This window comes from Acomys russatus, chromosome 19 (genome assembly GCF_903995435.1).
Source record: "Acomys russatus chromosome 19, mAcoRus1.1, whole genome shotgun sequence".
NCBI lineage: Eukaryota > Metazoa > Chordata > Mammalia > Rodentia > Muridae > Acomys > Acomys russatus.
In genome coordinates, this window is record NC_067155.1 from 14,792,366 (window position 1) to 14,807,786 (window position 15,421).

Consider the following 15,421-nt stretch of genomic DNA (forward strand, 5'->3'; position numbering starts at 1 on the left):
ATCCCATCGGCCCAGGCAGCATTGTGAAGGTAATGGCCCCCTGTACCCCTGAAGCTGCCAGAAATAGAGATTGTGGGCTTTCCTAACCCTTTTCTATGAGTGAGAAGGAGCACAGATGGCTTGGTAACCCGGAGGCTGAGACTCCCGGTTAACAGGAAGTGGATAGAAAAGCCAGGTCTGGGCGCACAGACTTGGAATGCCAGCGCTTGGGGCTGATGGGAAGGCTGAGGCAGCCATGTGGACTGACTGTCCTAGCGATGCTCTCATGACGCCCTTCCTCCCCCAGCTTGCTTCCCAGAGCCCTGCCTTGTGTCAAAGAGAAGAAGAGAGCAATGACCAAGTCACAGGTAAGTCGGTGGCTTCCCCCACTCCCCCCAGTGCTAGGGACTGAAAACAGGACCCCTGCATGCTGGGCAAGCACTGTGCAGCTGAGCCACACTGAACTGCGTGACAGTGTGAGGGGGTGTTGCTGAGAAGAAAGGTTTAGAAGGAGGAGGGATAAGAGAGGTTAGTGGGGGGACATGTGCTCAAAGTACATTGCAGACATGAAAATGAAAAAGGGAACCAAAATTTTGAGATAGAGAAAGTGAGCTGCAGAGAGGGCTCAGTAGTTAGAAGTACTGACTCAGTTTGGTTCCCATCACCCACTCCTGATAGCTTACAATTGCCTGTAACTGTAACCCCGGGGAATGCAGCATCCTTTTCAGCCCCCCAGAGTACCTGCACACACATGTACATACAGACACAGGGCATACACAAACATTTTTTTAAAAATGTAGCCTCACTTATATTTTAAAACTGACATAATTTTTCATAATTGGCCAAATTTCATCTTATAAAAAAGTGTAAGTTCTTCATACTCAAATGATTTATTATTTTTTTATCTTAATATTGTATATTATCTTTATTGTGTGAGGGGGTTGGTTATGAGCATGTCAAGACATACATGTAGGTGTCAGAGGTCAGCTTTTGGAAGTGGGTTTTTTTTTTTTTCTTTCACTGTGCTGAAACAGGGTCTCCTTTTTCTAGGATTCTGTGCACCCTTGTCAGCCATCCTAGCCTACTGTGGGTGATAGCAAATGAAGAAAGGATAGACACATGTACACACAGGTTGGGATCAAATGAACTGTGTGCTCTGGTGTTGAAATACCAGGAGCCTGGAAACTCTGTACCCCAAGCACCCAGGAGGCACGAGTCAGTAAATTTAACCTGAATACTGATGCAAAGGTATTTGACATGGTGGTCAGCCAAGCTCTCCAGCTACCCAGTACTGTCAGTTCCAGGAGTAAATGCTTGTTTTGCTAATAACAGTGGTGATTTCTCTAGTTATCTTATATGTGGTAAGTATCCCTGATTCTCTGTATTCAGGCCTAAACTGGACACTTTAAAAAAAAATCCTGGGTACCACATTGAAAGCAGTGCTAAGAGGAAAGTTCATAGCACTGAGTGCCTTCATAAAGAGATTGGAAACATCTCATATGGACAACTTAACAACACGTCTAGAAGCCCTAGGGAAAAAATGAAGCAGAAACACCCAAGAGGAGTAGACGGCTAGAAATAGTCAAGCTCCAGGCTGAAATCAATACATTAAAAACAAAGAGAACAATTCAAAGAACCAACTAAACCAAGAGCTGGTTCTTTGAGAAAATCAACAAGATAGACAAACCGTTAGCGAAACTAACTAAAAGGCAGAGTGACACTATCCAGATCAATAAAATCAGAAATGAAAAGGGAGACATAACAACACTGAAGAAATACAAAGAATCATTAGGTCTTACTTCAAAAGCCTATACGGCACAAGATTTGAAAATCTAAAGGAAATGAACAATTTTCTTGATGAATTCCACTAGCCAAAGTTGAATCAAGATCAGATTAACAAATTAAATAGTCTTATTTCTCCTACAGAAATAGAAACAGTCATCAAAAGTCCCCACCCCCACCCCACAAAAAAAAAAAAAAAAAATCCCAGAACCAGATGGTTTTGGCATAGAATTCTACCTGACCTTCAAAGATGAGCTAATACCGATACTCTTCAAACTACTCCACAAAATAGAAATGGATGGAACATTGTCAAACTCATTTTTGAGGCCACAGTCACCTTGATACCTAAACCTCACAAAGACCAAACAAAGAAAATTTCAGACCAATTTGTCTTATGAACATTGATTCAAGAATATTCAATAAAATACTCCCAAACCAAATCCAAGAACACATCGAAGATATCATTCATGATGACCAAGTAGGCCTCATCCCAAGTATGCAGGGATGGTTCAATATATGGAAGTCCATCAATGTAATCCACCATATAAACAAACTGAAAGAAAAAAAAAAAAGCATATCATCTTCTTAGATGCTGAAAAAGCATTTGGCAAAATCTAACACCCATTCATGTTTGTTTAAAGTCTCGGCGAGATCAGGAATACAAGGCACATACCTAAACATAATAAAGGTAGTATACAGCAAGCCAATAGCCAACATCAAATTAAATGGAGAGAAACCCAAAGAAATTCCACTAAATTCAGGGACTGGACAAGGCTGCCCACTCTCTCCATACTCTTCAATATAGCATTTCAAGTTCTAGCCAGAGGAATAGGACAACAAAAGGAGATAAAGGGGATCCACATCAGAAAGGAGGAAGTCAAATTTTTCCTCTTCACAGATGATATGATAGTGTACATAAGTGGCCCCCAAAATTCCACATGAGAACCCCTACAGCTCATAAACACCTTCAGCAAATAGGCTGAATACAAAATCAACTCAAAAAAAGTCAGTAGCCCTCCTGTACACAAATGACAATCAGGCTGAGAAAGAAATTAGGGAAACTACACCCTTCATGATAGCCACAAAAAATATAAAGTATCTAGGTATAACTCTAACCAAGCAGGTGAAAGGATTGTATGAGAAAAACTTCAAATCTCTGAAGAAGGAGATTGAAGATGACATCTGAAGATGGAAAGATCTCCCTTGTTCATGGATCGGGAAAATTAACATAGTAAAAATGGCCATCTTACCAAAAGCAATTTACACATTCAGTGTAATCCCTATCAAAATACCTACACAATTTTTAAAAGACATTGAAAGACCAAGTCTCAACTTCATATGGAAAAACAAACAACAACAACCACAACAAAACCAGAATAGCTAAAACAATCCTGTACAATAAAAAATCATCTGGAAGAATCTCCATCCCTGATCTCAAGCTCTATTATAGGGCAACAGTAATTAATACAGCATGGTACTGGCATGGCAATAGGCTTATTGATCAATGAAATCGAATTGAAGACCCAGAAATAAATCCACACTTCTATGGACACTTGACTTTTGATGAAGAAGCCAAATCTGTACAATGGAAAAAGTATAGCATCTTCAACAAATGGTGCTGGTCTAACTGGATGTCTACATGTAGAGAAATGCAAGTAGATCTGTATTTATCACCATGCACAAAACTCTAGTTCAAGTGGATTAAAGACCTCAACATAAAACCAGACACATTAAATCTTTTAGAAGAAAAAGTGGGGAAGAGCCTTGAACTCATTGGCACAGGAGACAACTTCCTGAACAGAACACCAATAGCTCAGGCTCTAAGATCAACAATTAATAAATGGGACCTCATGAAACTGAAAAACTTCTGTAAGGGAAAGGACATTGTCAACAGAACAAAGCGACAGCCTACAGACTGGGAAAAGATCTTCACCAATCGTACATCTGACAAAGGGCTAATATCCAAAATATATAAAGAACTCAAGAAATCAAACAGCACCAAGCCAGATAACCCAATTAAGAAATGGAGTTCAGAGCCAAACAGAATTCTCAACAGAGGACTATTGAATGGCTGAGAAACACTTGAAGAAATGCTCAATGTCCTTAGTCATCAGAGAAATGCAAATCAAAATTACTCTGACATTCCATCTTACACCCATCAAAATGGCTAAGATCAAAAACTCAAGTGACAGCACATGCTGGTGAGGATGTGGAGTAAAGTGAACACTCCTCCATTTCTGGTGGGAGTGCAAACCTGTACAACCGCTTTAGTAATCAACCTGGTGCTTTCTCAGAAATTGGTAATAGGGCTACCTCAAGACCCAGCTACATCACTCATTGGAATATATGCAAAAGATGCTCCACCATACAACAAGGACACTTGCTCAACTTTGTTCAAAGAAGCCTTATTTGTAATAGCCAGAATCTGGAAACAACCTAGATGTCCCTCATTTTGAAGAATGGATAAAGAAACTGTCGTACATTTACGTTATGGAATACTATTCAGCTGTTAAAAACAAGAAAATCTTTGAAATTTGCAGGCAAATGGGTGGACCTAGAAGTGATCATCCTCAGTGAGTTAACCCAGACCCAGAAAGGCACACATAGTATATATTCCCTTATAATTGGATACTATCCCGAAATGGATGTCCTCTGAGAGTCTTCACTCAGTGGGGGTTTGGGACAGATGCTTGGACTCCAGGTGGGAGTGGTATGGAAGAATGGGGAGCTGGAAGGACCCAGAGGGTCCAAGAACCCTACAAGAAGACCATCAAGGCTGCTGGATCTGGATCCAGGAGGGTCTGCACAAACTGCTGTACCAAACAAGGGCAATGCATGCAGTAAACCTACACTCCTATTCAGGTCTAGCTAATGGACAGCACATTCTCCGTGTTTGTGGGGAGAGCAGGGACTGCCTCTGACATGAACTTTGGTGCCCCCAATTTGACAACTTCCCCTTGTTGGGGAGGCCTAGTTGCACTCAGAGGAAGGGGAAGCAGGCTATCCAGATGAGACCTGATAGGCTGTGGTCATGTGGGGGAGGAGGTCCCCTTCTGTCACAGGTCTAGATGAGAGGGATAGAGTGAAAGAGGGAGGGAAGGAGGGTAGAATGGCAAAATAAAAGTAAGGGGATAACAATTGGGGTATAATCTGAATAAATTATTTAAAAAATTAAAAAATGGACAAAAAATCCAATCCTTGAAGAAAAGGAAAATAATCTTGGGTACTTTGGTAAGTGATTAAAAATAGCAGTTTTTCTGTAGCTTTCACTTAATTACATTTATATTTTACATTCATGGTGTATATATAGACGGTTCGTATTAGAGTATATGAATGCAAGGCATCCTTTATGGGACACTGTGTGGCCATGAATGGCATAACAGATACAGTGATGACAGTGTTGTTGGACATGTATTGGCCGCTTAGTGCATATCATACAGCCCTGGGTCCTCTCTGTGCTCTCATTTAACCCATTCAGGGACACTGTGACGTAGGGAATGTTGTACAGTTGGGGAAACTGAGGCACTGAGATGTTGCCCAAGCTCATCAGCCCCGGAACCTTGAAGTGTGAAACAAGGTTCTTACAGTTTCCAGAGCCTGTGCTTGCACCCATAACCCTGAACCCAGTGCTGTTGGATGACGTGTGTTCCTGAGAACAAGCAATGAGCTGCATGTCTGTTCCAGAAGGTTCTCGAAGGCCCATGCCTTAATTAGGGTTTCATTTTTCTTTTCTCTCTCTCCTCCCCACCACCAAACAGTTTCTCTTGTATCCCCTACTGGTCCTGGAACTCATTCTGTAGACCTGTCTCACCTGCAACTCAGAGGTCTCCCTCCTCTGCCTGCTGAGTGCTGGCATTAAAGCCTTGCACCACCATGGCCTCCCTAGTTAGGGTTTCTATTGATGTAATGAAACACCATGACCAAAACACAAGCTGGGGAGGAAAGAGTTTACTTGGCGCACACTTCCTTATTGCTGTGCATCACTGAAGGAAGTCAGGACAGAAACAGAAACAGACAGGAACCTGGAGGCTGGAGCTGATGCAGCGTGAATGGACGGGTGCTGCTTACTGGCTTGCTCCCCGTGTCTTGCTCACTTGTTTTCTTGTGGAATCCAGGACCACCACCTACAATGGTGATGCTCTGCCCCGTCAATCACTAACTTATAAATGCCTTACAGATAGATTGAATGGAGGCATTTCTTCATTTTGGAGGTTTCCCAGACAGGTTTTTCTTTCCCTGTGTAGTCCTGGCTGTCCTAGAACTCTCTCATTAGGCCTAGCTGTCTTGGAACCTACAGAGGTTCACTTGCCTATGCCTCCCATGTACAAAGGCATGCGCCACCATCTCCCAACGTAGGAGACATTTTCTTAATTGGTGTTCCCTCCTTGTAGATAACTCTAGTTGGTGCCAAGTTGACACGAAGTCAGCCAGTACAGCCTGTTATAGCGACAGGATTAAGGATATTATGAGTAATTCAGACTTGAGTGCCCTCCACCTGATTCTGATAACAAGCTTTTCACAAATTGAGCAACTTTTTGATTTGTCGGTATTTGCATAGACTTTACTAATAAAGTATTCTGAATCTGAAATCCAAAATGTCCCCCAGTGCAAAACGCTTTGAATGATGTGAACACTCATGAAATGGGTTTTAGAACGTTTTGGAGTTGGGGATGAAGGCGCACCAGAGGTGCACTCCCAGGAAACGTCGGACACTGCCACCTTTTTCTAGCACAAAGTCAGCAGGTTGCTCCTTTCTTTGGTTGCCTCTCTAACTCTGAACTGTGTGACTTCCCATTTAACAGCTATGGACCTAGTGACCCAGTTGCAGAAAAGTTAAGGAATTCCTTGCAACAGTGTTTTCTTTTTTTTTTTTTTTTTTCCCTACCGACTCTGTAGCCATGGAATTGGGTAAATGTGTGTAGTGGCTGGTATAGTGTGTCAGCTTGACACAAGATAGGCACCAGACAATAAAGGCCCTCAGTTGAGACAACGCCCCCATAAGGTCTAGCTGTAAGGTTTCTTTCCTTAACAACTGATCTGTGTGCAAGAGCCAGTGTCATCCCTGGCCTGATGGTCCTGGGATCTGTAAGACAGCAGGCTGAGCAAGCCAGGATAAGGAAGACAGTGTTGTCTGCATCATCTCCTGCCTCCAAGTTCAAGCCCTGTTTTGAGTTCTGCCCTGATTCCCTCCAATAATGAACAGGAATATGGAAGTAAAGCCCAAAGAAAACCTCTCCTCCCCAACTTGCCTTTTGGGCATGGTATATTGTCGCTGTAATAGAAACCCTGTGTAAGACAATAGGCACTTTGTAAATGGTTGCACATGTCTTACTGACATTAGGTGTGAAATGGAGATGGCATGTGTTTCCTGTCACAGGAGGCGGTGACGTTCAGCGACGTAGCTGTGGTCTTCAGTGAGGAGGAGCTGGGGCTGCTGGATGCTGACCAGAGGAAGCTGTACCGTGACGTGACACTGGAGACCTTCAGGAACCTTCTGTCAGTGGGTGAGGATGACTCCCTGTATCCCTTGGCAATGTTAGACGTTCACATGCAGTGTCTTATATACACTCCACTGCTTTCCCTGTAGGTTTATTTACTTTGTATTTTATGTGTATTTGAGTGTTTTATCTGAATGTATGTCTGCACCGCATTTATTTGTGGTGCCCACAGAGAGGAGAAGAGGGCATCAGATCCCCTGGAACTGGAGTAACAGACCGTTGTGAGGCAGCATGTGAGTGCTGCAAACCAGATCTGGGTCCTCTGGAGGAGCAGCCAGTGTTCTGAATCTCTAATTCATCTCTTTAGCCTCCACTCTATTTTTTTCAGACTGCATTTTACAATATATATATGCTGTGCTTTAAATAAAAACTTATGAACATTTCTTTGTGTGAGAATACATGAATATGATATGTTTGTCCCTTCGGATGAGATCTGCCTTGACCTTTGAGCCCCTTCCCCTGGTCCTTTGTGAGCCTGGTGATCTTAGGTTGGAGAGCAGGTGCCTGAGGGAAACCCACTCGCTGCTGCCCTTGTGTGCTGATGTTTTCCCAGAGAAGCCCTTCCCTAGTCAGCAGACATGTTGAAGGTCTGGCCATCTAAGCATTTTAGCTCTCTTGTAGTTTGCAAGTGAACTTGCCTGCTGAAGTTATTCCAATCTCCTCCTACATGTGTGTGATCTCCAACACAGTGACTTCCTCAAGCTGGACATTGGCATCTGGGCTCTTGCTGTTAAGTGCAATCTGTGTACACCTGCTCTCTTTCCCTCAGCCTGTGAAGCTCCGTGCACCTTCCCTTTACACCCTTTCACCATTGCTTCAAGTCAAGTGAGCCAGCTCAGTCTTCATATAACCTGCAGACAGGGTACGACCAGGCAGGTCTTGTTTCCTCTGCTCCCTCCAGGCTCAGGGAGGAGTCGCACCCATGTGTACCTCGGCTCACACCATCCCTCAGGTAAAACTGCCCAGATGCTGAGACGTGCTTCCCTCCCGTTGTCCATTTGCACAGCTACACAGGGGACACTGCGAGGCAGGTACTCAGCAGAGGCTGAGTCCAATCTTGAGCCTTCACTCGTGGGCTCACATCAGACTTCCCACCATGGTCAAACATGGCTTGCTTTTGAGTGCTCATTCTCTTTGTTGTAGTTCTTTGTTCCTCAAAGCTCTGGGACATTCATCTTTGATGATGATGTCTAGTTCAACATTCCATAGAAAAACAAGGGCCCAGACCTTCGATGTCCACATCCTTCCTCATGTCACCTTCTCTTCCTTATTCCTTCAGGAGGCCAGAGTGCAAACAAGATGGACATTCTTCATGCAACAGCATTAAGGCGCCTTTCTATGGCGTGGCTTCCAAGCTGGCCAGTGGCTAGTGATGATGTCATCAAACTGGCAAGAACTCCAGAAACTTTAATGAACACTCAAGGAAAGGGTTCTCAATTCCTGGAGCAGTGCCACTCCTCTTTCCATGTGGCTGGAGAAGAGCGTCCCAGGGCCTTCAAGGACGGCTGCTGTCTTGAGAGTCTCAAAAGCCACCATTCCAGCATTACTGAAAATCAGGAATTTCTGTCTGAAAGAGCTCCGACTTCTTGGGATAAAACACATCTTACTGTGAGACAGAACCTTCAGCAACACTGGGCACAGACTCTGGTGAAAAACAAGCCACAGTTGTTGGCTCCAGGAATTGACGTTCTGAGTTGTGTTTCCCACCAGGATAACAATAAACCTCACAAGGGAAACAAAGCCCACAGCAGCATTGGCTGTGGTAAAGTTATCTTTCCCGAGTCAACCCAGCATCATGTTTACACTGAAAGGAAGGCCTCCCAGTGCAGCAAGGGCCAAGAAGCCTTCATTGACAGCCCCAATCTGGAACTCCTTCCGCAGGTCCTATTAGGAAAGGAGTCCCCTGTACCTAGTACACCTGAGGACAAAGGGCATAGCTCCAGTGTCCCAAGTCATCAAAGTGTTCATCCAGGAAAAAAGCACTACTGGTGTTCTGTGTGTAGAAAAGGCTTTAACCAGAGCTCACCCCTGTATGCTCACCTGCCCACCCATACAGGTGAGAAGCCAGACAGGTGTGACAGCTGTGGGAAAGGCTTCAGCTGCAGCTCAGATCTCAGTGTCCACTGCCGAGTGCACTCGGGAGAGAAACCATACAAGTGTGAGGTGTGTGGGAAGGGCTTCACACGGAGCGGACACCTCCAGATCCATGAGAGAACTCACACAGGAGAGAAGCCGTATACATGTAGAGACTGTGGCAAAAGTTTCAGCTGTAGCTCGAGCCTTCGCATCCACCAGCGAGTCCACACTAAGGAGAAGCCATACGAGTGCAAAGAGTGTGGAAAGTGCTTCAGCTCAAATTCCAACTTCCACAGCCATCAGCGGATCCACACAGGAGAGAAGCCATATAAATGTGAGGAGTGTGGGAAGGGGTTCAGTTCAAGCTCAGTCTTCCATAGTCACCAGCGGGTCCACACAGGAGAGAAGCCATTTCGCTGCAGTGTGTGTGGGAAGGGCTTCAGTCAGAGGTCGACTTTTCAAGCTCACCAGAGAGTTCACACTGGAGAAAAACCATACAGATGTGACGTGTGTGGGAAGCGTTTCACCTGGAGCGTGAGCCTTCACAGTCACCAGAGCGTCCACACGGGAAAGAAACCCTATAAATGCGAGGAGTGTGGGAAAGGCTTCAGTCATGCCTCAAGTCTGCAGGTTCATCAGAACATCCACACTGGCAAGAAACCGTTCCAATGCAAGGTGTGCCAGAAGCAGTTCAGGCAGGCCTCAAGCCTCCACGCCCACCTGAGGGTGCACACGGGGGAGAAGCCCTACAAATGTGACACATGTGGGAAAGCCTTCAGCCAGAGGTCCTATGTCCAAGTTCATCAGATAAGTCACACCAGGGAGAAACCGTTCAAGTGTCAGCAGTGTGGGAAGGAATTCAGCTGGAGCACAGCACTTAGTGCTCACAGGAAGGTTCACACAAGACAGAAACCATACACGTGTCAGCAGTGTGGGAAAGGCTTCAGTCACGCCTCACACTTCCAGAAGCACCAGAGGGTCCACACTGGGTAGAGGCTCATATATATGGCATGTGCTGTGAGAGCCCCAGTAAGAGATCACATCTTGTTTACACTGCAGGGAATGTCTCTTTGTTCTGCTGTCAGGTGTACTCTATGCTGCTGATTGTTAAAAGCTCCCCCAAACCCAGAGGCTTTGGGCATCTTCTCAAGGAAACTGTATTTGAGTTATATTGCCCTCAACTCTTATTTTCTACTGGGCACATTATGCAAAGGGAAGATAGTATCTTAGAATGGATCTTCTTAGCATTGAAATAAAGTAATAACATTAAAGACTTCTGATTTACTTATAAGAGGAAGAAATTTCAATTTCCAGGGGGGAAAAATACAACAGGAATCTTAGTAATTTTCTTACGGGTAATTAATAAATGCTTGTACAGAGATTGTAGCAACTGTTTAGGATAAATTAATCACAAATATCCTAAAAGCAAGCAATTTCAATGTATGTAAAAGAGTTCATGGGTTCTCTACCATATAGTAAAGAGAACACCAATTCCTAAAGCTTTTGCATTTTATACTGATAGAAATTAGTTGGGAATGGCTGCTTATAAGTCAGAAAAAAATAACTCAAAAGCTCATATGTTTCAGTTCAAAAACCAGGGTTGTTTGCCACCTTTGTAGTATTACTTGCTTTTTGTGAATGTCTTAATTATCTGCATCAGAATCAGCCAGCGAAATATCATCCGTGTGATGGTAAATGAGAGACTGAGGAAATTGCCTAAGAATTATCTGTAATGGTTGTTGCACAAAGTATTGACATAAAGTTGGACTATTCAGCGTTCGCTGTGGAAGTACCTCACAACGGTCTCTCTTTATTGGACCACTACTGTTCAGAGTAGGTACTGAGAAAACAAACCTTTCCCTATCCTGCGCATACAAGGTTATTGTAAAATAAACAGTCTTTTAAGTCAATTACTATTATAAGCCATGAGCTAGGAAACAAAGACGGTAAGGGAATTCCAGGCTGTAAAGGACCCAGTGTGACCCGGCCCTCAGGCCAGTCAGCAGGAGTACCTGGAGGGGGCAGTGGGAATGGATGGGACAAGAGGCGCGAGAAATGAAGACAAGATGGGATTCCGATCAAGTCTCTGTTTGTTGTGCGGCAGAGCAGCCGTACACACAGTCAGCAGAAGGAGGGGCGGGAGGCAGGGGGGAGTGAGGGAAGCAGGTGTTCGGGTTCCACAAAAACACTGGGTACATCCAAACAGGATATAGGGAAAGAACACCAGATGTGACCAGTGGAAAGGTATGCTCAGTACAAACTCTGAGTGTGTGGCCTTAAGCGATCTTGTGAAAGGCAGCATGCCCGAGTGAGCAGGGCTCCCTATACCAGTGGTAGAATTACTCTATTCACTGCTCTTAAATCTGTTACCGTCCTCCATTTCCCTGATTTGTTTGTTGTTGTTGTTTTACAAACACAGGGGAATTCCATCGTTTGGTAGACTCGTCTGTGTGTTGAGCCTCTAGCTGTCCTTGTACCCGTTGTTCAAATGCCTGCATTTTTGTCTTTTTCATAGGTCATTTCTCTTGCCACACAGGTCTGTTTGATAACCATTTTAGGAGCAAGGCTGTTGGTATGTCCACAGTGGCCCCCTTTATAAATGTCGAAACTCGATACCTACATGTTCCGTGTTTGGACACTGGGCACAGTTTGCCATTGCCCTTGATTACACGTAACAATACCTTCCCCAGGAGCATCTACCATTTCACCCCCGATTTTCTCATTGTCTCATTGAGTATAATCTCTTCCCCATAAATGCAGGGGTATGGTAACCACAAAGGGCCTCAAATTACCTGTTTGCCCCCCTGGTCTTACATATTTAATCCACAATACACTTTATCTTATTTGAGATAATTTAACAATTTCTTTTTTTTTTTTAAGATTTATTTATTTATTATGTATACAGTGTTCTGCCTGCACATACACCTGCCCACCAGAAGAGGGCACCAGATCACATTATAGATGGTTGTGAGCCACCATGTGGTTGCTGGGAATTGAACTCAGGACCTTTGGGAGAGCAGCCAGTGCTCTTAACCTCTGAGCCATCTCTCCAGCCCCAATTTGCCGATTTCTATAAACTATGTATAATCCTTCTGAAGTGGCCAATCTGGATTCCGATAGTTTTCGGAAAGGATCATGACATCTGCTCCTGTATCCACCAAAGCTTCTTTTCAACACCCTTAAATTGAGTCCCTAATCATTAACCATTGTGTACCAGTACTTCCAAATGCACCTATTCTTTCTCCTGGAGTAGCTTTTCCCTTAATGTAAGGAAACAGTAACAGCTGAGCAATTCTATCCCCTGCATTAATTTGTATCCGCTTTTTTTTTTTTTTACATATGCCATGATTTTAATTTCTTCCGTATAATCCCCATCTATAATACCTGGATGCACAATAAAGCCTTGAAAGTTGATACACTTCTTTCCAAGGTTACACCTACTGTCCCTGATGATTAAAGACCATAAACACCAGTGGCTATTTTGTAACCTTTGGAGATAGTATAAGGTTTATCTGAGGCCAGACCCAAATCCCAGCCACACTGCCTTCAGTAGCATGCATTACATCATCAATACCTAGTTTTCATCTTCCTGGGAGCTTGTTATCTCCTAGCTGACCAAAGAAAGATGGCACATATTGTTTGCTGAGGGGTCGCTAGCTAATAGGCCCCTCTTCTCCTTTCATGATGGCGATCCGTAGACCAATGTTTTTCCTTCCCACAGCAGCTACAATACCCTGGAAGTCTTGGCATACCATTACCATCACAGCCAGAATCTCCTTGTACAAGTTCCACTTTCTCCAGAGTTAATGCACCTATTATTGTGAGGTATGGAGCTTTTAACCCTACAGTTTCTTTGTAAATGGCCAAAGGTACCACAGTTGAAGCACCGAGTGTTTTGCTATCTGAGACCTCTAGCTTTGGCTTGTCCTATGATATTGGCTTGATACTCCTGAGAGCTGTTATTAGCTGTTTCTCATCCATTCATCTAGTGGGGTTCCTCATGCTTTTAATGGTCTAATTGCTCTCCTACATTCAGTATTTGCATTCTCATACGCCGATGCCTGTCTGGTCTCAGGGTCTGGTACGGCTCGCTCTAGAGCTGAACCCAATCTATGTAAGAATTCTGTGATGGTCTCTCCAGAGCTTTGGAATACGTCAGTCAACGAGATGGCAGTATAACCAGGCTCCCCAACCATGCTCTGAAGGCTGCAACACGACATTGTTCAATTGCTCTATCTTCAGATCAGGCTTGTTCTAGTAAATCAGCACAAAGCCTTCACCAAGCAATTGAACTCTAACAACATTTAGACCTCTCATTTTATTTTCTCCACAGTGATAACCAGATGACCACTGATACTTTTGAGCAGCTTTTTTTTTTTTTGTTTTTTGTTTTTTGTTTTTTTGAGACAGGGTCTCTCTGTGTAACCTTGGCCATCCTGGACTCACTTTGTAGACCAGGCTGGCCTCGAACTCACGGCGATCCGCCTGCCTCTGCCTCCCGAGTGCTGGGATTAAAGGCGTGCGCCACCACGCCCGGCTGCTTCTAACACAGCTGACACAAATGCTTTCCCATCCTGGGGGAAAAGACTATGTTCCATATTCCCGTTACCTAACATCTGTTTAATAAAAGAAGAATGCATTCCATAACCACACAAATAGACTTTAAAATGCTTTTAAGTCTAGCGGATCTACTGGGTGCCTTGCCATCTCATCATAAGCCTCAGCGCCATCATTATCAGGGAGATGTTACACAAAGTCTGGGAACGCTGATGGCATCTGTGTAGGTCCTAGAGAATTCTGCTAGTGGCACATCTGCCTCCAAAGCCTCTCTTAGCCTCTCCAGCTTCCCTTTGTAACGGAACCCTTTTGGCCTCTCTGGCTCCCTGTTATTCTCTGCCTCCTTCCACACGTAGGTGCTCTGAGCACATGGCACATGAAGCAGAGCAGAGAACTCTACTTTTTTGTCACCACCAAATCCGAACACCTTTTTTTCCCCCTCCGTTTATCAGTGGTGCTATTTGCCTCCCAAGTGCTTTCATCTCTATCCATAAACTGTTTTGTTGTCCCGCCAACTTTGAAATCTTTTCCATAACTATAGAATTTAGTGAAACATCTGGGTTTCGTACCTCATCGGTCTTTATTTCAATATTTTTAAAATGGCATACAGGAAGAAGACAACGCAGAAACAGAAAATTGCTTCTCGGTATAAGATGGAAAAGAACCCTGCGGCGAAAGCTGCAATTTGCTGAAACAGTGTCTTTATACATTCAAAACCTGCAGTTTCCTCTACAGCATTAGAAGTTAAGTTACCCATTGTGCCCAGGCCATGTCAGGGGCCGCCTGCAGGTTCTGCATGTTTTAAAACGCACTTTATTTGTGGTCCGTTAATGCTTATACTTCCCTTATAACCCTAGATGGGAGAGAAAAGAGGTTAATGGGAACAGGAGAAGTAAACCTTTTTGGACTCAGTTCTGCTCCTCTTAGTCAGGATTTCAGCAGACCAGTTAAGTAGCAACCCAGCAATTCAGCAAAGGTGACTGAAACTGCAACAGCCACCACAGTCTGGAGAAGCAGACACAACCCAGAATCTCAAAGCATTCTCTGGAGTGTTGCTCTCTAAGATCATCTCAAAGCGGAGTGATGAACAGCCAAACAGTGCAAGCAATACCCAAACCAAAAAAAAACCAGCCCCTTGTTTTGGGCATCCCCTCAGAGTCGATACTAGGATGCTAGCCAGATGGCAAAGGCCACGCCCCCACGAGAGGCAGTTCCTCTTCTGGTGGACAAACACCACATATTATCTCACAAGTCTGTTTCACATCCCACACTTGGGGGTCAAAACAGCTTTAATTTTTAATTGAGTTGGGACCACATTAAGACCATTAACCGCTTATGTCTTACAGGGGAGAAGAGACAGGATAAAGGTGTGTGATAACACTTGTCCAATTTACTTCATTTCTTGTGACATTTTCTCTTAAGGATCCATGCTTTTTCTTTAGATATTTTACTGGTCCAGTGATCTCTGGATTCTTTGGTCAGATGTTTTTACTCTCCTTGAAAGATTAAAACAAAACCCTGTCCCAATC

The 15,421-nt window shown here is 44.1% G+C and overlaps 3 protein-coding genes and 1 pseudogene across 4 annotated transcripts in view; 2 read left to right on the top strand and 2 right to left on the bottom strand.

Annotated features, from left to right (window-relative positions):
* The window catches only part of LOC127203716 (zinc finger protein 235-like), a 104,821-nt gene extending 94,301 nt beyond the window's left edge, over positions 1–10,520 (top strand). Inside the window, exons 2-5 of the mRNA XM_051162565.1 lie at positions 176–347; positions 7,139–7,265; positions 8,539–9,855; positions 10,108–10,520. Of these exons, the coding sequence (XP_051018522.1) occupies positions 333–347; positions 7,139–7,265; positions 8,539–9,855; positions 10,108–10,328 (1,680 nt within the window). The 5' untranslated portion in view covers positions 176–332 and the 3' untranslated portion in view covers positions 10,329–10,520. The remainder of the gene's footprint in view (positions 1–175; positions 348–7,138; positions 7,266–8,538; positions 9,856–10,107) is intronic.
* The window catches only part of LOC127203712 (zinc finger protein 235-like), a 301,721-nt gene that overhangs the window by 172,635 nt on the left and 113,665 nt on the right, over positions 1–15,421 (bottom strand). The window lies entirely within an intron of this gene.
* Positions 1–15,421, bottom strand: part of LOC127203721 (zinc finger protein 235-like) — a 190,191-nt pseudogene that overhangs the window by 146,042 nt on the left and 28,728 nt on the right.
* Positions 1–15,421, top strand: part of LOC127203715 (zinc finger protein 235-like) — a 176,407-nt gene that overhangs the window by 94,298 nt on the left and 66,688 nt on the right. The window lies entirely within an intron of this gene.